A 22260-nucleotide genomic window follows, 5' to 3' on the forward strand; every position below is an offset into this window, starting at 1 on the left:
CTAGACCATGGTCCTGAAAAACTTTGTCTCATTTTTACTATGCACTGTACAGCAGTTATGGGCGAAATGACAATAAAAGTTGACTTGACTTGATTTAGCTAGTTTAATTAGCTACTGCAAATTGCCTCTAATGGGTAGAGTGGTAGAGTTGTGAGGTGATTGATAGGAATGTGAGGAATGTAAAATGAGATGCAGTAGGGTTGGTGTAAAAGTTTGTGTTTGATGATTAGTGCAGACTTGGTGGGTTGAAGTTCTTCCTTTATCTCCTCTGTGACCGTATAATTCTGTGACAAACCTGAACTGGGTTAGCTGAATACTGGTTATCACAGTATAATTCAGGACATTGCTAAGCAGGGAGCAAATAAATCAGCCACAATTCTTGTTTTGCTTTGCTCCGATTTGGTTTTTACTGTAATGTGACTATTGAGACATTGCGAGGGATTAGGATCATGTTCAAGGTGATGTCTGATCACAGCTAATGACCTATTGTCCCTCACAGACCAGTCCTAAGTGAGGTGTGATGCAGGAGGTAATGGTTGTCTGTGGAATCTTAATCCACCCTGGGATTCAGAAAAAAAGCACCTGGTAAAACAAAATCAGTTCAGAGATGATTTATTTATTTTCATAGACCTGAGGCTTTGAACAGTTGAGGCTGCGAGGAACCACTATGTAAATTAGTGACCAAAATGATGAATTAATCATTGCATATCATTATGTACTGATGTTTCCTCCATTTACATTTGGATGAAAACAATCAAGACAGTTTCAGAGGCATTTTAAACAACTTTAGGTATAATTGTAACAGCACCTTTTGTGCAAATGACATGGCAACTTTCCAGTGTTATCACATTCTCAGTTTTTCCCATACAGACCAGAAATTATTCTGAGCCACATCCTGCTCTGGACACAGAGCTATCTTGGACTGGAATGCGTAACTTTCCATGAAGGACTCAGGGTTATGTCCCCATCAATTTATTTTTCATGTTGAGTCAGATTCAAAATATTAATAATATAGTTCTCCTTCACACTTTGTACTGGAAATGACATTAAACGATCGAAATGAATCCCTGACTGCACAAAATGAAGGAGATCTGGTACAGCATCAGAATCCAGTTAATTATCACTGACACACGGCATGAAATTTGTTATTTTGTGGCAGTATAGCGCAATACATAAAAAATATAAATTACAGTAATATACATAAAATTAAGTAGTGAAAAAAGTAGCAAAAATAGTGTTTGGGACTTGATTCACTGTCCATTCAAGAATTTGAGGGGAAGAACTGTTCCTAAAATGTTGACTGTTTCTTCAAGGTTAAGAAGCGCCAAAGATATCGGCAGCTAGCTACGGCCAGCAGAACTATTCTATAGATTTGTTGAGAACGCCCACAGGAAGATGAATCTCAAGGTGACATATATGTACTTTCATAATAAAACTTACAGAACAAGAGGACATGAGTTGAGAGTTAGGGGGCAAAAGTTTAGGAGTAACACGAGGGGGAATTTCTTTACTCACGAGCTTCCGGTAGAAGTGGTAGAGGCAGGTTCGATATTGTCATTTAAAGTAAAATTGGATAGGTATATGGACAGGAAAGGAATGGAGGGTTATGGGCTGAGTGCAGGTCGGTGGGACTAGGTGAGAGTAAGCATTCGGCACGGACTAGAAGGGCCGAGATGGCCTGTTTCTGTGCTGTAATTGTTATATGGTTATATAACATTACGGAATAGGGACTGGCCATTCGGCCCACAATGTTGTGCTGAACCAGCTAAAATGCAAATCAAAAACCCAGACACTAATCTCTCCTATCTACACAATGTCCGTATCCATCCATGTGTCTATCCAAGCCTCTCTTTAAAGCCTCTAATGTATTTGCCTCCACCACCATATCAGGCAGCACATTCCAGGCATCCACCACTCTGAGTAAAAACTTTACCCTCACACCCCCTCTGTACTTACCCCCTTCACAATCAACGGATGCCCTCTATCGATGCTGTTCATAATCTTATAAACTTCTGCCAAATCCCCCCTTAGCCTCTGCTGTTCCAGAGAATGCAACTCAGGTTCATCCAGCTTCTCCTGATAGCACTTGCTCTCTGAACCATGGACGTGAACTTTTGAACTTTGCAATTGGCAAAGTCAAGTCTATTCTTTAGGGGCACATGAAAGCTCATTATAAAAAGGCAAAGGATTCTACCAGCTTCTAATCAAACCAGAAGCCTGCGCTATCAAGCATCTCCTGTCTCACTTAGATCATGGCGTATGGGGCCTACTGACCTCATCAGCCACCTGATTACACACAGAGCAGGAAACAGGTCAATCTTGGCTGCTAAGAAGTAGTGTGATTTGCTTTAGCAACCTCCTTTTCCATTTACTTTCAGTGACTCAACGATTGTGGGTGCAAAGAAACGCAATCAAACTCAGAAATCAGCCATTCAGCCCATTGTATCTCTGCAGGCTCATTGAAACAAGTATTTAATTTATAGCAACTGGAAGTCAAATACTGCAGGAATCTGGTGATAACAGAAAAAACAGCAGTCAGTTTCTCTCTCCACCAATGCTGCCTTCATTCAATTTACACTATTCTTTCCTCATTCTTGCAATACATTTTCCGTTTAACATTCTATCCAAGATCCTTTGAAAGGTACAGTACTGTTAAATCAGTTTCTATTCATTCAAGTAGAACATGCGAGACATGTAAACCATGTCCAAGCAACCGAGGGTTTCGGCCCCAGTCGTCAACTGCACTTAAATCCATGGATTCTGCCTGGCCTGCAGAATTCCTTCAGCATTTTGTGTGTTTTGCTCGAATTTCCAGCATCTGTAGATATTCTCTTGTTTGTGTTTTTCAAACTATGTCCAGTGTGGGAAACATGTGATCCTCATTTCTTTCCTTGTTTTGGCCAGTCATACACCCACATTTTCAGCATATAGGAGGGAGATTGAAAATCTGTCTGAGTGGTGCCCCAACAATAACCTCTACCTCAATGCCACCAAGACCAAGGTGCTGATTATTGAGGAAACCAGAGGTCCATGAGCCAGTCCTCATTGGGGAAATCAGAGTTGGAGAGGGTCAGCAACTTTAAATTCCTTGGTATTATCGTTTCAGAGGACCTGTCCTGGGCCCAGCACATAAGTGCAATTATGATGAAAACAGCAGCATCTCTACTTCCTTAGAAGTTTGTGAAGTTTTGACATGACATCTAAAACTTTGATAAACTTCTGTAGATGTGTGGTGGAGAGTATATTATCTCATGGCCAGCTATGGAAACACCAATGCCCTTGAACAGAAAGTCCTACAAAAAATAATGGATACAGCCCAGTCCATCACAGCCCTGCCCTCCATTGAGCACATCTACACAGAGCTCTGGTGCAGGAAGACAGCATCCACAATCAGGAACTACCACCACCCAGGTCAAGCTCATGCTTGCTCTCAGAAAGGTAGTACAGGAGCCTCGGGATTCATAACAGCAGGTTCAGGAACAGTTACTACCCCTCAACCATTAAGCTCTTGAACCAGTGGGGGCAACTTCACTAGCCCCATCACTGAACTGTTACTCTCTGTATACCCCTGACTGTTGCCACCCCCAGCTCCAATCTGCTAATTAAATTTGCCCTGACATAGTGGTGTCAAGAAAACAACCTCTCCCTCAATGTTGCAAAGACAAAGGAGCTGGTTGTGGACTACAGGAGGAATGGAGACAGGGTAACCTTGTTTTATGTCAATGGGTCTGGGGTTGAGAGGATGAACAGCTTTGAAATCCTCAGCATCCACATCACCGAGGATCTCACGTGGTCTGTACACACCAGCTGTGTGGTGTAAAAAGCACAACAGCACCTCTTTCACCTCAGACGGTTGAAGAAATTTGGTATGGGACCCCAAATCCTAAGAACTTTCTACAGGGGTACAATTGAGAGCATCCTGACTGGCTGCATCACTGCCAGGTATGGGAACTGTACCTCCCTCAATCGCAGGACTCTGCAGAGAGTGGTGCGGACAGCCCAGCGCATCTGTAGATGTGAACTTCCCACTATTCAGGACATTTACAAAGACAGGTGTGTAAAAAGGGCCTGAATGGTCATTGGGGACCCGAGTCGCCCCAACCAGAATCTATTCCAGTTGCTACCATCTGGGAAATGGTACCGCAGCATAAAAGCCAGGACCAACAGGCTCAGGGACAGCTTCTTCCACCAGGCCATCAGACCGATTAATTCATGCTGATACAATTGTATTTCTATGTTATATTGACTATCCTGTTGTACATACTATTTATTATAAATTGCACATTTAGACAGAGACGTAAAGATTTTTACTCCTTGTGTATATGAAGGATGCAAGTAATAAATTCAATTCATTTCAATGTTTAATGACCATTCATTTTATGTTCCCAATATTTATTGCTTATCTACTTATCATCACTAATTCTTTATTTTGTTTGTATTTGCACAGTTTGTCTTTTGCACACTGGTGGGTTGTTAGTCCTGTTGGGTGTGGTTTTTCAATGATTATATTATGGTTCTTGGATTTACTGAGTATGCCCTCAAGAAAGCAGTTCTCAGGGTGACATATATGTACTTTGATAATAAATTTACTTTGAACCTCGACTTAATACTGGCAGTGGAAGCTGTTTTTGTATCAAACAAAATCTCTTCTTTTCAAAAAAAAAATTGAAGATTTTTATTGAATCTTCTCTCAGATTTTGTTTGCAGGGAGCATGCGTTCAACAAATGGCCGGTTCAGTATTGTTTTTACTGGGAAAAAAAGGATTACAGTCAGGCTGACGCATTATTGGTTTCCACAGCTTTCCGCACCCAACCACATTGCTGGACACACGACAGGAACGTCACAGAAATAATGTAAACTAGAGGATGCCTTCCGGCCCCACCATCCCGGCTACAACTGGTAAAAAGAGATGATCCTAAATATGTCAAGTAAAAACAGGAAATGCTGGAAATACTGAGCGGGGCTGGTGACCTGCGGAAAGAGAATTAGAGTTAACTTGTCAGGTCTAAGACTCTTCCTCAGATCTGCTTTGATTTACCACATCTGCAGTTTTATCCCCTAAATAATTAGATGAGCTTGTTTTTGTTGCAATTCGGTAGTTCTGCCACCACCCTCGACCGTTTAGCGATACTGTACATACAAGATGTTTTGAGTTTATATCAGGGTCTGGGGCCATCGACTGTTTATCCCTCTCCATAGATGCTGATTGACATGCCAAGTTCTCCCAGCAGTTCCTCAAGATTTCCAGCACCTGCAGAATCCCTTGTAATCATTATTGGTATTAACTTTTTTTTTAAAAAAATCCAGATTTGTTGAATTGGGTGGATTTAAATTTCAGACAACTCTGAGGCATTGCTGCTGTACGTCGGGGTAGTTGACATCAGCCCTCACTTTTCTCCAGCAACAATCCTCAACAAGTTCATCAATCCAATCGTCGAGAGTTTTCGATGATTCAGAACAAAAGCCCTTGGAAGTACTTTGCATATCACAGGTCAAGGCGGGGTTAGGCAGCGTATAAATGATCCAAAGAACGACTGTAGATCAGTTCTGCTCTCATTCACGTCATTGCAATGGGAAAAAAAACTTCGTCGCCGCCACACGAAATGCAGCCCAGATACCTGGACGGAGCTCCGTACCCGGCTTTCATCCCGTATCCTCGAGCCCTTCACCCGGCTCCGTCTTCTTGTCCGGACACCACACGCCAGGCGGAGTCTCCTGTCAAGAAGCGGCCCTTCACGGTTGAGTTCCTGCTATCCAATTCTCCCCCGAAGGTCGGGCGCAGGCAACCCTCGGTGTGTCATGTACCCGTATATCCCGAGGCTGGGTGCGGGGATTATCCTGTTCCCGGGAATTATCCCGTTCTCTTCCAAGGTGCAGGATACAGAGGGCCGCTTTACAGCGCGTGGTGGAATATGTACTGTCCAGGTAAGCGTTTGGTCTTCTGTCTTATTCAAGGGCGCGGGCGGGTACATTGTTATATGCGCATCTTATAATTGTTTTCCCTGATACTCTGCCTGCACCGTTTATGATTCAACTGTGGATATCATTGGATGGACTATTGGTCAGAGATGAAACGACACGATTTTTGAAACTCCGTAATTCGTGTAACTTTTGAAATAACAGCCAACAAACGCTGGGATCGGACACCATCTCGGATGAGAAATAGTTAATCGTTTCAGTGTAAGACCTTGTACTTTGATAAGGGCCTCCAGCCCAAAACATTAGCTAGAGACACGAGGGAATGCAGTCCGGAGCGACAGATAAGGTAGTGGAGAAATGTCGACTTCATTTCCTTCAGGGATTCTGCCTAACCCGCTGAGCTCCTGCAGCATCTTGCGTGTTGAAACATAAACGTTTATTATCTGGACTGCATGTTCCACATTTCCAGCATCTGCAGTTTATTTTTGCCCGCCGGAGCGTTGCCAATGTTTGCGAAATAGTAACCTCTCTCTCTCTCATACACATACAGGCTGGAGAGCCGGCCTGCCTGTTACGACCCACTCGATTCCGGTGATAGATCGCAAGGCAAAGCGTTTCAGGGCTATCTTCACTCAGGAGCAGTTAGCTGTCTTGGAGAGCGAGTTTAAGAAACACCATTATATAATCGGCCCTCAGAGAGTGGCCTTGGCTTCCGCCCTGGGATTGACCGTCCTCCAGGTAAACAAAAAGCTTCAGCGAACCCCAGCATCTTAGAAATCACAAGCCATCTTTTTAAAGCGATCCCTCCTCCCACAACACCCTCTCCTAATTGAGTCAGCGCACTCTGCTTTAACTCTGTGTTACCCTTTATTACAGGTGAAAGTCTGGTTCCAGAACAGGCGGATCAAATGGAAAAAGGAAGTCGAAAAAAGTCAGCAGGTTAAAACTGCAGGGAGCGAGTCCCGAGGCAAGAACGAAGGTGCAGCCGCCGAGGACGTTTCCACCACCGAGCGACTCTCAAGCGATCTCTCCAAAAACTAGAAGCTCCCGGTCTGCTAAATCTGTTGCGTTGGCTCCGGGGCTCTTTAGAAGGCGTCCTAGTTGTAATGTTTTTTTTTATGATATAACGAAAGACAAAAACTTGCTAAACAAGACTGATGGCATTGTCAACCTTTCCCTCCGTTTTATGGAGAAGCTGATTGTATAAAACACGGACTGACCTCACTCGCCAACATTGCTTAGACTTTCGCTGTGGGATCCATATGCGACGGGTTTACCAGCGGCGCAAACGTTGCGGTAATAAACTGGAATTGACAGTTATTAAAACGTCATCGCATGTGATTGTATCTTATCAGAGTTCCGATGGCGGTGTCAATAATTAAAGTAGCTGATCCATCGGAAGTCGCTCTTTGCGCAGCTGTTCTACCAGCCCCCGAGCGGGGTAAGGCAACGAAAGAGCTCTGGAGACGGCAAGGGAAGAGACTTATTTCTCCAGATTCAGCGACGGTGCATGAAAATTCACTGAATGTAGGAACTCGATGTTCCCACTTTTCAATATCCCTCAATGACACTGATTTTCAGATCAAGAACAAATCGACATTAGCCAATGAGAGGATAGGTGGGATGCTGGGGCTCCAGCTCTTGGTAAATTTGAGGACATATCCTTCTGTTTCAGAACTGGTGCAAGTGATGATGATCAGAATCTTTGAACTTTCTTGCCAAATGATAAACTTCTGTTTTGAGGATGGATGGCTTGAATCAATAAAACACTGTAATGTTAAATAAAAGAGATGCTGGAAATACTCAGAAGTCAAGTCAACCACAACACCGCGAGAAATGTTTAACCCCTGTGTCAGGTCCATGACCTTCTAGATGTACAGCATTTGAAGTATTTTTGCAATTAATTTATACAGACCCTAATCACTGCCTACACTTGCCTTGCTTTACCCGAATGCCATATATACTCGGTAAAAATCCTGATTTCATCTGCAAAATCTCCTCTAATAAAACATAAATTGTACTTCACATGGAAGAAACTAGGGCATTTTCAATTTACAAGCCCAGCCTTGTTAACAGGGGTGTTAAGCACCTTGGAAGGTTTTCCCGTTTTAAACGTGTAACAAAGCAATCAGATTCTTATATTAGACGGTTCCGATCCTTGCTCAGGCAGGAGTTAATTCTAGCCATAACCAAGCTGTTCGTCACATTAGATTTAATTTGTATCAGGTGATAGTCATTAAGGCAGTTCACTCTTCTTAGGCAGTGGAATGATTACTGGTCTTTTGAAATAGGTGGGAACTCCAAATCACAGGATTTCATTTCTTTTTCCGATCAGTGTCAGGCTCCGTTTTCGCACACGCCAGCCTTTCCTGAAGACACTTACCCAGCTCAGCGAGCTGTGGCCACCGCTGCCCTGGGGAAGGGGTCCTGCTCTCCACACTGCCGCTACATTACATTAATCAGTGTAATTACTGATATAATAGCCCAGATTTATTCCCTGGTAAATCACATGGAAGATTATATGAGCATGCTTTATATGGCATCAGTGCTTGACAGTATATTGTGAACTGTGTAACAGTGGAAGATGAATGCAACTAAGGTCTCTGAAAGTTGGATTGTATTTGTGGCCTAGAAGTTTTTAGCCTTTGTCTGAAAGCTATTAATTCAGTCCTTGTTATTGATGTAAATGCAACAAAATGCCAATCAAATGCAACAAAATGCCAATCAAATGCAACATTTTGCTGGAGGAACTCAACAAGTTGAGTAGGAAAGGAATCATTGATGTTTTGGGATCAAAATTCTGTATCTGACAATCAAGTGGGTGTTTTTGCCCTTATTTTCGGCTTTCATTGTGTTACATAACCAGCTACAAAAAATGAACAAGGTTGTGTCCTATCTAGCAAATCTTCGCCACTTCCCACTCCCATTCCCCCCCAAACACACACAATGTGCTCCCTGTGTAGTTGGCCCTCTCTGGCTACTGGAACACCTGAAGATCTCAACATTACTTTCTGCAATTTTTGGTGCTCATCAAGCCTTGACCTTTCACAAGTACTTTGTCCCATGCTGCCCCTCCTCAATATAGACAGCACACAAAGCAGGACTTTGGTCCCATCAGTTCCTGAACTCTGGCCCCAGGTGCCTGCGGTCCAAGGTCCCCACCCCAAAAAAAGGCAAGCTAGAATAAGGGTCTCAAACAGAAACATCAACTGTCCATTGCTTTCCATGGATGCTGTTTGACCCACTTTGTGTGTTGTTCCAGTCTGTATTCTCTTGTATATCCAGCATCCATTCACACTGGCTTTTCACTAACTCCTTTTTATTTTCTCCATGTTTCTATTAACTGTCTCCAGTTTCTACCTCTCACTGACACACCAGCAATATACTTTCATAAGGCAACTACTTTACCAAACTGCATGTCTTTGTGATATAGGAGGAAACTGGGGAGATCCACTTAGTCACAGGGAGAACGTGCAAACTCTTGTTTGAATCAGCTGTGCCCCTCTGCCAATCTCTTTAATTTGCTTGATTTGACTTAAATCCATTTATCTATAACCTACTACTCTCCTTCAGAACCATTCCTTTCAAGAGTATTGAATTAGAGAGGTCACAGTATTAGTTTTCATATGTATGCTAAAGACCCCCAACTTTCTAGCAAATTATCATATAGCTTGTCCAACAAATACTTAAGAAAAAACTAGGAAGACAAATTAATTCACTTATTGTCGATACAGATTCAATTCCTAGCCATCCATTACTTAGAATACCAATCACAGAAACAGATCATTTGGCCAAAGCATGCTATTTATAATGTTGCACTTTCTTATATCTTCTCAGCCTATTAGTGTATTAATCTGTTGCCTTCTTTCTTTTATGCACTTATTTAGTCTCTGCCCTTTAATGCTTCAGAGTAAATTGCCTCAACACATCCTGTGACAGCAAGCTCCATATTATTATCACTTCAATTAAAGAAGTTTCTTTCAAATTCCTTAAAGGACACCTAAGTGAGCGTCTTTACTGATGGCCTGAAAGGTTTTCCCCAGAAGCAGAAACACTCTTTCAATAGTTTACTGAAGCCTTTTAAAATTTTAAAGCTCTCTGTCCAGTTATCCCTCTGCCTTACTCTTCCAGGAGAAGAGACCCACCCTGCTTACTATTTCCTGACATGTAAACTCTTGCATTTAGTCATTGTCCTTGTAAATCATCTCTGCATCCTCTTCAATGTTTCTATATCATTTGTGTAATTTGATGAACAGACTACATACAGGTTCATTACAGGTTTGACTTAACAGTCCATTCTCTATTTTTCAGGTCAATGCATTGAAAAATCATTGCATTTTTCTTATGCCTTCTCCCTGGTATTGGCCTGTGGTTGAACCAGAAGTTGATATTGTGTTTAACCCCCAGACCAAATTTATGACAGTGTATTTTTATACCATTAAAAGCTGCAATTTTCACCTTTATATATTGCTTGACTCCACTCATGCCTCTGGTCATTTGTTTTTGAACTTCTAATCATGTCTTTGGTACAACCAGACTTGACTCTTCCAATGCACAGCTCGTCAGCCTACTTATTATTCTCTGGAACCTGAATTTTTACCCATGTCTTAACTTGTGGCAACCTTTGTTCACCCATCTTTTCTGCATTTGCTACGATATGTTGGCCTCCCTTCAGCTACATCTCAGTTTTAGCATTCTCAGTCGTATCTACAAAAAAAAGATTTAACCACTGTTAATCTCTGTGCTTGTCCCTTTCTTGCCTCTTGCACAGTCCAATGTTATTAGCTATCATTGACAGCTGTGCCTTTAGAACCAAGCTCTGGAACTCCCTCCTCAACCTCTCTTTCCTTTCTGAGGATTCTCCTTAAATGTGCTCTCCCTAATCCACTGCCTAAACCACTTCTCAAGTCATTGCTGTGAATACTTCACAGAGCAGACAGCATGCCTGAAGAGCAGAGGAATGTTGATGAGAAACCATTGAGTTAAAATGTTAACTGTCTTTTTCCATAGGTGCATCCTGAGCTCTTCATTGTTTCTCATATTTTATTTTGAATACCCAGATTCTGCCATGAATTGCTTTTGTTCCTTCTTATGTGGCCTACTGTTTAATTTTGTTAGACGTTGCTCCTAAGAAATGCCTTGTGACAATTTGCTGTGTTAAACATGTTATATAAATACAAGCTGTTGTTGTAGATCCCTTCTTGGTAGAGCAAAGATTTTCATTCCTCATGTCCAAGTGGTGACAATTTAAGCCTGTGTTTTGCATGACTTGTTTAATCATCTATTACCAAATATGGCTTGGTTCCATCACAGAATTATGATACAGCATAGGACTGAAGGATGCCACACTTTGCCTGACCAATCTTCGCGACAGGGAACCAGTCATAGCAGAGATTGCGCTTCTTTGTAAATACCAATGAGTGCTACAAGTTTTCCCATCAAGTATGATTCAGTTTCCTTTTGAAGTTGCTTTTGCTTTGACTTCTACTACCATTCAGAAAACATATTCTGGATAAACATGGTTTGCTTTGTACAGGAAATAATACAAAGCTCACAAATTCTTTTGCCAGATGGTTTAAACCAAAAATAGTAATGAAAACAACGGGAAATGTTGGAAATCTGAAATCAGAATCTGCAGTATACACTCAGCAGGACTGACAGCGTCTGTGGAGAGAGAAACGCAATTGTATCTTTGACTTGAAATATTTCTCCAATCCTTTGATGTAACTGGTCATATACAATTCTATATCCCTGCATCATCAGGAAGTCTTTGCTGTGTTCACCCAAAAGCTTTGACGTATTTGTGAATGTAATGTGTCAGACTTAGACATAGTATTCCAATTAAAGTTTAACACATAATTGATAAATGTTCATGAAAACTCCCTCAGGTATAAATTCATAGATCCTGACACTGTCCTGTCACCTTCAAATACATTTTAAATACACCTTCTGATTTATCTTGGCCAGAAACATTGACTGTTTACTCTTTTCCATAGATGCTGCCGAGCCTGCTGGGTTCCTACAGCATTTTGTGTGTGTTGCTTTGGATTTCTGATAAAACATTCATTTTAAAATTGTACCAATGTATGCTATTCCTTGTTGACTATTGTCAAGGTTACCCGGTGTTCTATATCTTCCACAGAGGTCAAGGATAACATCAGCATCCTTTGTACAACCTACACTTAAATCCTTTGACACACCTCTAACAATGTTTAAAAATATCATGAATGGAGATATACAAAATCAGGGTATTCTTCTCATGAGAGGACTAATTCTTTCAGCATATGTAGTTGTTTCTGGGATGTATTTAGATGGAGGTGCAAGTGATCACAGATAGAAGTCAGCATTGTTAGAGCAGATGGGGATATCAAGGAGAATACCTGATCTCAGCTGCAATCACCAGGATGTTAGTGGTGGCAACCAAAATATTTGGAATCACATGGGCTGTCTACAAACTTGATGGTAATTATAGGAAGAACAGATACAAATGTCTTGACAGAGAAATGGTATGTTCACTGTCAGAGGCTGGGTGTTTCAGGATACCATGAACAGTGTACAGAAAAAGCAGAACACAACACCCCAACTCAGGCTCTTACCTGGAACATTGACTTACAATTTTTGCCTCAATCAATGCTGCTTTTCTTCTGTTTTTATTATAGGTTCAAGACTGCATCTGCAGTCTTTTTATGATCAGTAAGCTGCAAAGGGTTGTAGGCTCAGAATGGTCCACTATGGGAACAACTCTCCCAACCAGGGACAACATTTTCAATAGGCAGTTCCTGACGAAGCGGGCATGCACCTTTAAAGGATAGTCACCATCCAGAACATGCCCTTTTCTCATTTCTACAATCATAGAGGCTGGAAAGCCTGCACTCAATGTTTTAGGATTAGCTTCTTCCCTTGTGTTGTCAGATTTCGCAACAGTCTATAAATTTGAATGCTAGCTGATTGTTGCTATCTTACGCAATATATTTATTTATACTCATAGTAAATATGCCTTGTATTATACTGTTGCCGTAAAGCAACACATTTTGCACTATATATCATTGCTAATACCGTACAACTAAACCAGATTTATATTCTGATTGGGCATAGGTGATAATTTAATAGATGTGGAGAAAGTAATTGACTGGGTAACGTCAATGGATGTGGGGCTTTGTAGACAAGTGGAGTGGTCTAGCCAGATTTGTGGTTAGCAGCTCTTCTCATTTCCAGGGCTTGAGGCTGCTCAGTTGGTGTGTAATTCAAGTTTTTGTGGAACATAGTCAAGTTCTGGCGTGGATGAGGGGTTCACCGACTGTGGCAAGGCCTTTGATCAAGAGGTCAACAGAAGCTCTTGGTGAATCAAGAGACAGGAAATCACACAGAGACAAAGAGGTACTGTTGTTTGGTGAGCTACCTTACAGAGCCTGAGAACTACTCTGTGTATCTCCCTTTTTCCTGTTCCCTAGCCTATAACTATCAAACCTTAGGCCATTATTCCCCAGAAATTTAGTGACCAGGTATATGGACAAATTTAAGGTGGGGGTTATGTGGGATGCAGGGTTTAAGGGCCAGCACAACATTGTGGGCCGAAGGGCTTGTACTGTGCTATGTTCTCCCTCCTCCAATTCAATTCTCCACCTTCAATCTGCATATCCTGTTTCCATAAACTTTCTAAAATCCAAAAGAGGGATACCCTGGTAGACTTATTGTGCCTCTGTCCCTTGTGGAACTCTTACAACTCCCCTCCTTCCCGATTCTTTTACTCCCTTCTACTTCCCACATCAGAATACACAAAAAATCGTTGCAAATATGACATTAAAACACAAAAGGGTGGTGATACTCATCAAGACAGGCTGCTTGTTTGGGGGAAAGGCTATATAATTCCAAATGCCTGTCTTTTCTCCTCCTTGTTATTCAGATGCCGTGGACACTGTGTCACTTCCAAGAACCCAGACGGTCAATACACAAACGCACAGGGCTGAGAACCTAGCTCCAGACAGCAAAATAAATTCTTGATGTGATTGATGGCTTTTGTTTCATTTAAACGTAATGAGCGATTTGCGTTTAATAGTCGATGGAGATCATCATTTTCACATCATTGTACGCAATCACCTGGAAGGAGTTCCTTGCATTTTCTTCCTTGGGACTTCAAAGTCCCCCGCTCAGTAGCCGCGGAGCGTTCCTGAATATTAATCAGCCCCATTCAACTGGGGCTCAGAAACAACAGAAGTTAGGCAGGTCTTAACTTGAAACTGCGAAGTGATTTATCCGAGCAAAACACTTGAAGCAGCAAAAAAAAAGGAAATAATTTGGAAGAACCCGCGAAGACCTCAAAATAACAGTGACATCCAAACCAGAAGTGAATAAATTGGTATTGGTGTATTAACGTCACATGTCCCGAGATGTAGTGAAGAGCTTGTCTTAGATACTGTTTATACATTCAATTATTACCTGGTAAATTGAGACAGATTAAGGTAAAACAATAACAGTAATGTGTAAAAAGTATCGAAAAAAGATAATGCGGGTGAACGATAAATAGCGAGATCATAACATGGTAAATCCTGCAAAATGGTCAGCTCTGAACTTTTCAGATAACAATTTCCTTCATTGCTTTCCACAATGAAAGACTGAATTAAAATCAAATTTCAGGTGGTTGTAATCCCTTTCAAACCATACTGGATTCTTGACCTCAGCAACTGGCTTCGACAACGTAACTTCCCTAATAATAGAACGATCAAAACATCGCAGCAGGCAATGTCTCTCGTCTATGTTATCCGAAGAGGAATTACAGATTCATTTATGCCTGGCATTGCTTGGCTGATAAACTGGAGGACTACAGGCACGTGTTTTGTTTCGAATAACGACCCTTTATATTAATCTAATTAACAGCTTTTTAAAAGCAATGACGAGGAGTTGACTGTGGGCTTTTGATGGGACCTGGCCTTGATATCCAACAAGTCACAACAGGTTTAAATCAGACGAGGTCTATCAGAGAAATTACAAAAAAACAGCGTAAAGAGCTGCTCACCCAAAAATATAAACAGGAACTGCTGCTTATACCCAGTAGGTTATATCACATGCATGCGTCAAGATTGTGAAATTCAAGAGCATCATACGATAGAAAAAGGGGACGGGAATTCGGCCCCTCACGCCACTGCGCCTCCATTCAATACAATTAAAGTTGTTTTTTTACGTCAATGGCCCTTGTTAACCCTAGGCGCCTGGGAATGATCCTCCATAGACACCTGGGGTGGAAATTTCTAAGGATGTATTGTACTCTGTCCTCACCGCCCAATCTCCTGAGGCTCGCGTTCCCACTCCCTCCTCTTGTTCAAGAGGCGGCGAGACTCGTCTCCCAGGGTGTAATCTGCATAGGGGGTCAGCTGGGAAATGGTGAGATGGGACAGATGGGATGTCCACAGGGATATTGGAGACTTGGGTAGGAGGACATTGATTTGGTGGCAGTTAATAGCAATCTACCTCAGCGCCCTAATTAAAAGTGTTCATTGGACGGTCACCTCAATAATATAGCTATTTTGTATAAAATCAGGATGTGTAAAGATGGGGGTGAATGAACATACCCCAGGAAAGAAGTACAGAATACCAGAGGGCATGGGTTTAAGGAGAGATTTAAAAGTGACTTGAGGGACATCCTCATCCAGTGGGTAATGCACTTACAGAGTCAGAGAAAAGTACAGCAGAAAACAGCCCCTTCGGCCCATTTAATCCACGCCTAAACCATTTAAACTGCCTACTCCCATGGACCTATAGCTCTCCATACCCCTACCATCCACATACCTATCCAAACTTTGCTGTAATGTTGAAATCGATCCCGCGTGCTGACAGCTCCTTCCACAATCTCACAGCCCTCTGAGTGAAGAGATTCCCCTCATTTCCCCCTTTATGCATTTCACCTTTCATCCTTAACCCATGACCGCTGGTTGTCTCTCCACCCAACCTCAGCCGGAAAAGCCTACTTGCATTTACTGTATCTATACCCCACATTATTTTGTATATCCCTATCAAATCTCCCCTCAATATTCTATGTTCTAAGGAAAGGTTATGGAACAAACTGTCAGAGAAAGAGGTTGAAGCAGATAAAAGGTAGAGGGAAAGGTAGTGTGCAAATGGGTCTAACAATTGGCACCATGGTCTGTATTGATAAATTGGGCTGAAGGGCTTTTATCACTGTATGACTCTGCTAGGTCTGGGACCTGCTAAGTGGCTCCTTCTCCTAAAGTGCTCTGAGATCTGGCCTTGTTTCTGAGCAGCCAGTGGCCACAGTCTTCTTGATGAAGCTGAAAACCTTGTGCCTCAAATGTGATGGAAACTTAGGTTGGCAATACATCAATGCAATGTGTCTGGGGCTGCCATCCTGGACACAGTTTAGGTTCTCCAGAATTTCTAAGCCAGGATGTTTGGCAGAGTTTCTACATGGTTTGGTGTATTGAGTTGGGATTAGTTTCCATACCCATAGTAAAGTTCAATGCCGTGAGAATTTACTGGTTTGAATCTTAGGATGAGAACTGCTTTGTTATGGAAAGTGTGAGTAAATTGGCCTGTAATTTCTCTTAAGGTATTTCTGTTGTTATTATAAATCGACCCATGGTATGAGCAATTATGTAATCTCACTATTGACAGAATTGAAGAAACGTTCCAATATAAAGGGGTTTGTTCAGCTCATTGAGCCTGGGGGTGATAACGTCATGTTGGAATAAACTGAATCCTGTGGGTGGCAGGTCAAAGATGATTTTTTTTAAAGTATGTTTGTGTAAAATGAAACATTTTACCATTGGAACTTAGATATTAGGATGGTGCCAAGATTGCCTACGGTTAGAATTTCTTATTTATTCTTTTTTTGGGTGAAGCCTAGTGCATACTGTCCATTGCAAATTGCTTCAGAGAAGGTGTTATCGAGTCCCCTTCTTGAGTCACTGACTTCCTTGGTGACAATACTCCCACTGTGCTGTTGGGTCAGAAGGTCAGAGATGTCCTTCAAAAGTATCATTTTATCCTGCATATCATTATGTCTTGGGTGTTATTGGGGTAGCATTCATGCAGACAGTTGAAGAATGCAATTACAATATGGACATTAACAGAAGGTAGAAATGCTCTGAGGTGAGTCATTTGCTTTGGAATACACAACCGCTGCCTTTCTCTGATGGAGATGCCACTGTTTAGATTGGAGGAGGGTTGGGTGGGGGGGGGGGGTGGTTGCTGCTATGATGCTTTGAATGTGTTTTTCTGGCCAAAGAGAGAGTTCATGGTGATAAGATTGTACTCCATTTGAGTTGACATTGCCAATCCCTTCCTTTCCTATGGCGCTTGTCCTGAACTCAAAGTCCCAACCAACGCTTGCATTGAAGAGAATTATTTTATCCTCTTTGGGGATGTTCAGTCTAGGTAAGCACAGAAGACCTCTTTTTATATACATATGTGAGACCAGAGTTGGTGCATAAGCATCTGATTGTTGGCAAGCACCATCATGAGATGCTCCCTTGATCCCCACAGGAAGATCAAGGCGTTGTCTTCATTGCAAATCCAACAACCATTGGATCTTGGGCTCATCAGCTGCCTTTCCTCTCTAGAAGAAGGTGTAGCCACCTTCCTCCTCCCTGAGTTGCTTTCATCTGCCAGATGGATTTCAGGAAGTGCCGCGAGGTCAATCTGGTTACTCTTCGGTTCTCTGATGAGGATCACTTTTCCTCTCTGATCCAGTGTGCACATTCCAGGCTTCAAGGGTCATGTTCCTTTGTTGCATATGGTGGCCCCTCTAGACACAGTAATCCAGTCAGGAGCTTTCAAGACAGGCTATTATTAGAACACACACAAAATGCTGATGGAACACAGCAGGCCAGGCAGCATCTATAAGGAGAAGCGCTATCAACGTTTCAGGCCGAGACCCTTCAAAACGTCGACAGTACCTCTCCTATAGATGCTGCCTGGCCTGCTGTGTTCCACCAGCATTTTGTGTGTGGTGTTGTTTGAATTTCCAGCATCTGCAGATTTCCTCGTGTATGCTATTTTTAGAACACCTTTTCCAGCCCCTTCCTGAGTGGGGTGAGCAGAGTGGATCCTGAATAGGGCCTCTCCATCATGGGTGCAGCTGCCAAAGGGATCTTTCTGCCTTAATCCAAGAGCCCAGCGACTGAATCAAACGCTCACGTTCATGGCTAGGAGTTTCCAGACCTCAAAGGCTGCCTAACTCATTTCTCCCCAAACAGATCCTTTACTCCCAGTTGAAGGAAGATCAGTGAGACTCTGGTGGGCAAAGGAAATGCTTCAAAGATAATATCAAAATTAGCCTGAAGAAACGTTACATCTAAAAACTGGGAAAACCTTGCACTCAGTAGATACACCTGGAGAAAATCTGTTCGAGGGAGCCATACTACATGAGAGCAACTTCTGCTGTGCTGCAGCAAACAAGCGGCTGCCGCAAGAGGAGAGACTGAATAACCAAAGGACCCAACCACTAACTCATGTCCACGGAGCACTACAACCCCTGAGGACCCCCCCGATAGAAAACCCTTTAGGTGAGAATCATACCAAACTCGACTGATTGCATCACTACTTTCTCTGAATACTCTGCGGTTTCAGTATTTAAGTGGCTGGTCCAGACAGATTCTGACCAGGATGTTGAAGAAGGGCAATCAGAGATGGTGATATTATTGACCATCAGAGAGATAGTTAGACACTTTCCTTGGGGGGGGGGGGAAGGGAAGACAGATTTGCTTGTTGGAGATGATCATTACCTGACACTTATGTGACATCAGAGTTATTTGCCACTTCTCGACCCATTAGATTAGATTAGATTCAACTTTATTGTTATTGTGCCGAGTACAGATACAAAGCCAAATGAAATGCAGTTAACACACACAAAATGCTGGTGGAACACAGCAGGCCAGGCAGCATCAATAAGGAGAACCACTGTCGATGTTTTGGGCCGAGACCCTTCGTCAGGACTAACTGAAAGGAAAGATAGTAAGAGATTTGAAAGGGGGAAGGGGAACTCCGAAATGATAGGAAAAGACAGGAGGGGGTGGGGAGAAGCTGAGCAGGGAAGGTGATTGGCAAAAGGGATACAGAGCTGGAGAAGGGAAAGGATCATGGGATGGGAGGCCTAGGGAGAAAGAAAGGGGGAGGGGAGCACCAGAGGGAGATGGAGAACAGGCAAAGCGTGATGGGCAGAGAGAGAAAGAAAAGGGGAGGGGGAAATAAATAAATCAGGGATGGTTTAAGAAGGGGAGGAGGGGCATTAACAGAAGTTAGAGAAATCAATGTTCATGCCATCAAGTTGGAGGCTACCCAGACGGTATATAAGATGTTGTTCCTCCAACCTGAGTTTGGCTTCATCTTGACAGTATAGGAGGCCACGGATAGACGTATCAAAATGCTACTGAAATGCAGTTAACATTTAACCAGAAATGCAAAGAATAGTGTTATTTACAAAATAACTGCGAATAAAAAGTAAGTTCTACAGCATACAAATATGAAAGTATTAACACAGTACAATGTTGCTTAGCTTTGTGATGTGAGGTTCAGCAGGGTCACAGCCTCAGGGAAGAAGCTCTTCCTGTACCTGCTGGTGTGGGAGCGGAGGCTCCTGTAGTGCCTACTGGATGGGAGGAGAGCAAAAAGTCCACAGTTAGGGTTAGGTGCATCCTTGATAATGCTTTTCGCCCTGTCCAGGCAGCGTTTATGGTAGATGTTCTCAATGGTGGGCAATTGGGTGCCGATAATCCACTGGTCAGTTTTCACCACCTGCTGGAGTGCTTTGCGGTCCGATACGGGACAATTGCCATCCCACACTGAGATGCAGCTGGTGAGTCTGCTCTCAATGGTACAGCGGTAAAAGTCCGTCAGTATCCTGGGACAGAGGTGAGATTCCTTGATACTCCGCAGCAAATAAAGGTGCTGTTGCGCCTTTTTGATCAGGATGGAGGAGTTCAGGGACCAAGTGAGACCATTGGAAATGTCGACACCAAGGAATTTGAAGCTTGATACACGCTCCACTACAGCTCTGTTGATGTAGATGGGGACGTTGGTGTGGCTCCTAGCATGCCTGAAGTCCACACTGATCTCCTTGGTCTTCTGGGTGTTAAGGGCCAGGTTGTTGTCGGCACACCACGTGGCCAGGTGCTGGACCTCGTCCCTGTAAGCCGTCTCGTCATCCCCCCTGATCAGACCAACCACCGTGGTGTCATCTGTGAACTTGATGATGGTGTTAGAACCATGTACAGGAACGCAGTCATAGGTGAAACCTATCAGGCCTTAGTGATACCTGAATCATGTGATAAATTTCTGAGGAGTCACCAATGGAAGAGAGCATCAAGTACTCAACAGCAAACATGCCCACTTTTAAACTTCAGATGGAAGAAGAGGTTTTCATGAAGCAGCTGAATCTGACTGGGCCTGGCTCACTGTCCTGAGGAACTCCTCTAATAATGTCCTCTGGCTGAGATCACTGACCTCCAATAAACATTACCTTTTCCTTTTTGTGAGCTTTGATTCTAACAATTGGAACGTCTTGCCTTTGCTGTCCATTTATCTAATTCTTTTGTCGGGGGTCTTTCATTTTATGCTCAGTCAAACGCTGCCTTGACGTTAGGGGCAGTCACTTGCCACTCACCTGCGGATTTCCGCTGGCCTGAGGCTGCGGCGGAATGTGTGGCCAAGTGACAGAACCTGACTCAAATACTGTCAGACAATCTGCTGGGTCAAGCAGCATCTAAGGAAGGAAAGGAACCATTGACATTTCAGATCAAAACCCTGCATCAGATCTGAAGCATCAATAATTCCTTTCCTCCCACATTAGAAAGTCAGTTACTATTACAGGACAGCAAATACAGTTTCTCTCTCCACAGATGTCTGAACTAGTGAGTAATTCACAGAATCCACGCGAGGTCGTAATGCTTTAGGCAGTACTGTGTCTGTGCCAGCTACACTAATTCCATTTGCCTTCACTCCAGAGAAATATTCACTCCATAAAACCGGCCTATTTAATTTCTCCCCATAATTAAATTCCCCCAATATCCTGGTGAATCTCCTCTGCTCTCTGTCCAATGAAAACATATCCTTCCTGTTATGTAGTGCCCAGAATGCACTCAGTACTCCAGGGCAGTCCAATATAACATCCCAACTTTTATTTTTTTTCTCCAACTTATGAAATCAGGCAGCCCATATGTCTTCTTTGCTGTCCTGTTCATCTATGTTGACACTTTCAGGGAATTATGGATTTGATCCTCAAGGTCCCTGTCTAGCACCCTACCATTGTGTCCTACCCTTATCTGACTTCCTAAAATGCATTATTTTATACTTGTTGAGATTAAATTCCATTTGCCATTTCCTTTACTCTACTTTCCATCTGATTTATATCTGACTGTAGCCTTAGACAACATTCCTCACTAATCTAAAACAATCACCTGCAAACTTACTAATCATATTTCCGATACATGAAACCACAACATTACGGGTGTGTGTGTGTGGGGGAGGGTTGTTGCGTTCCTAGAATATGGTCCATTTCAAAGCTTTTGTCACTCAAAGCTGGATCATCTGTGCAAAGTCGGAAAAAAAAGTGAGGAAGAAATAAATTTTGCGTAAATTTATTTGCATTTTTTTCCGCATAAATTCCATGGGAGTGAATGTTATTCCATCTTTCAAATTTCTGAGCAATGAATTGTGAATTATGCAGTGAATTTCCATAAACCAAATGGCAATAGTGTAGAGAGCAATGGTACTCACAACCAAGTCATTGTTATATATCACAGACAACTAAGGTTTCTGCACTGATATTCACCATTGGTCATAGACTTCCAATCATCCTTTCATCATTACACTCTGACTCCTAACACCAAGCCAGTTTTGGATTCAGTTAGCCTGTTTGCTTTGTATCCATGTGCTTTTATCAACTGGATCAGCCTAACATGTGACAACTTCTCTAATGTCTTAGTAAACTCTAAATGGACAATGTTTACTACCCTACCTTTTTCAAATAATCTTCTCAAAAAAACAATCAAATGACTGAAATGGGATTTCCTCTACACAAAACCATGGAAGGATCTGCTGATGCCTTTCTAAATTACGTAAATCCTACCCTTTAGGATTTTCTCCAACAATTTCCCTACCCATAATGCAAGGCTCGCAGGTCTTTAGTTGTCAGACTCATTGCGTTACCTTTCTTAAGTAAAAGAGCAACATGAAGTATTCTGGCACTTCACCTTTGATTAATGAAGATGCAAAAATGTTTGTAAGGGCCCCAGCTTTCCTCTGTTTATCTTTATTTACTTGTTTATTTAGTGATACAGCACAAAGTCAGCCCTTTTGTTCTTTTGAACCAAGCCACTCCAGCAATCCAC

The 22260-nt window shown here is 42.5% G+C and overlaps 1 protein-coding gene across 1 annotated transcript; it reads left to right on the top strand.

Moving 5' to 3' along the window:
- The first annotated feature begins 5447 nt into the window (after positions 1–5447).
- Positions 5448–7761, top strand: LOC132405130 (homeobox protein Hox-A7-like). The gene is made up of 3 exons (XM_059989833.1): positions 5448–5926; positions 6471–6658; positions 6797–7761. Exons 1-3 carry the CDS (start codon positions 5572–5574, stop codon positions 6959–6961), a joined length of 708 nt encoding a protein of 235 aa, XP_059845816.1. The 5' UTR covers positions 5448–5571; the 3' UTR covers positions 6962–7761.
- Positions 7762–22260: the final 14499 nt, after the last annotated feature.

Source organism: Hypanus sabinus, chromosome 15 (genome assembly GCF_030144855.1).
Source record: "Hypanus sabinus isolate sHypSab1 chromosome 15, sHypSab1.hap1, whole genome shotgun sequence".
Taxonomy (NCBI): Eukaryota; Metazoa; Chordata; class Chondrichthyes; order Myliobatiformes; family Dasyatidae; genus Hypanus; species Hypanus sabinus.

What these genes read in the sequence shown, in the direction of transcription:
- LOC132405130 (XM_059989833.1), top strand. Translation starts at nt 5,572, where the DNA reads ATGGGAAAAAAAACTTCGTCGCCGCCACACGAAATGCAGCCCAGATAC. An exon ending in GTGGAATATGTACTGTCCAG is followed by an intron (nt 5,927 to 6,470) that starts GTAAGCGTTTGG and finishes ATACACATACAG; the next exon opens with GCTGGAGAGCCGGCCTGCCT. An exon ending in TGGGATTGACCGTCCTCCAG is followed by an intron (nt 6,659 to 6,796) that starts GTAAACAAAAAG and finishes CCTTTATTACAG; the next exon opens with GTGAAAGTCTGGTTCCAGAA.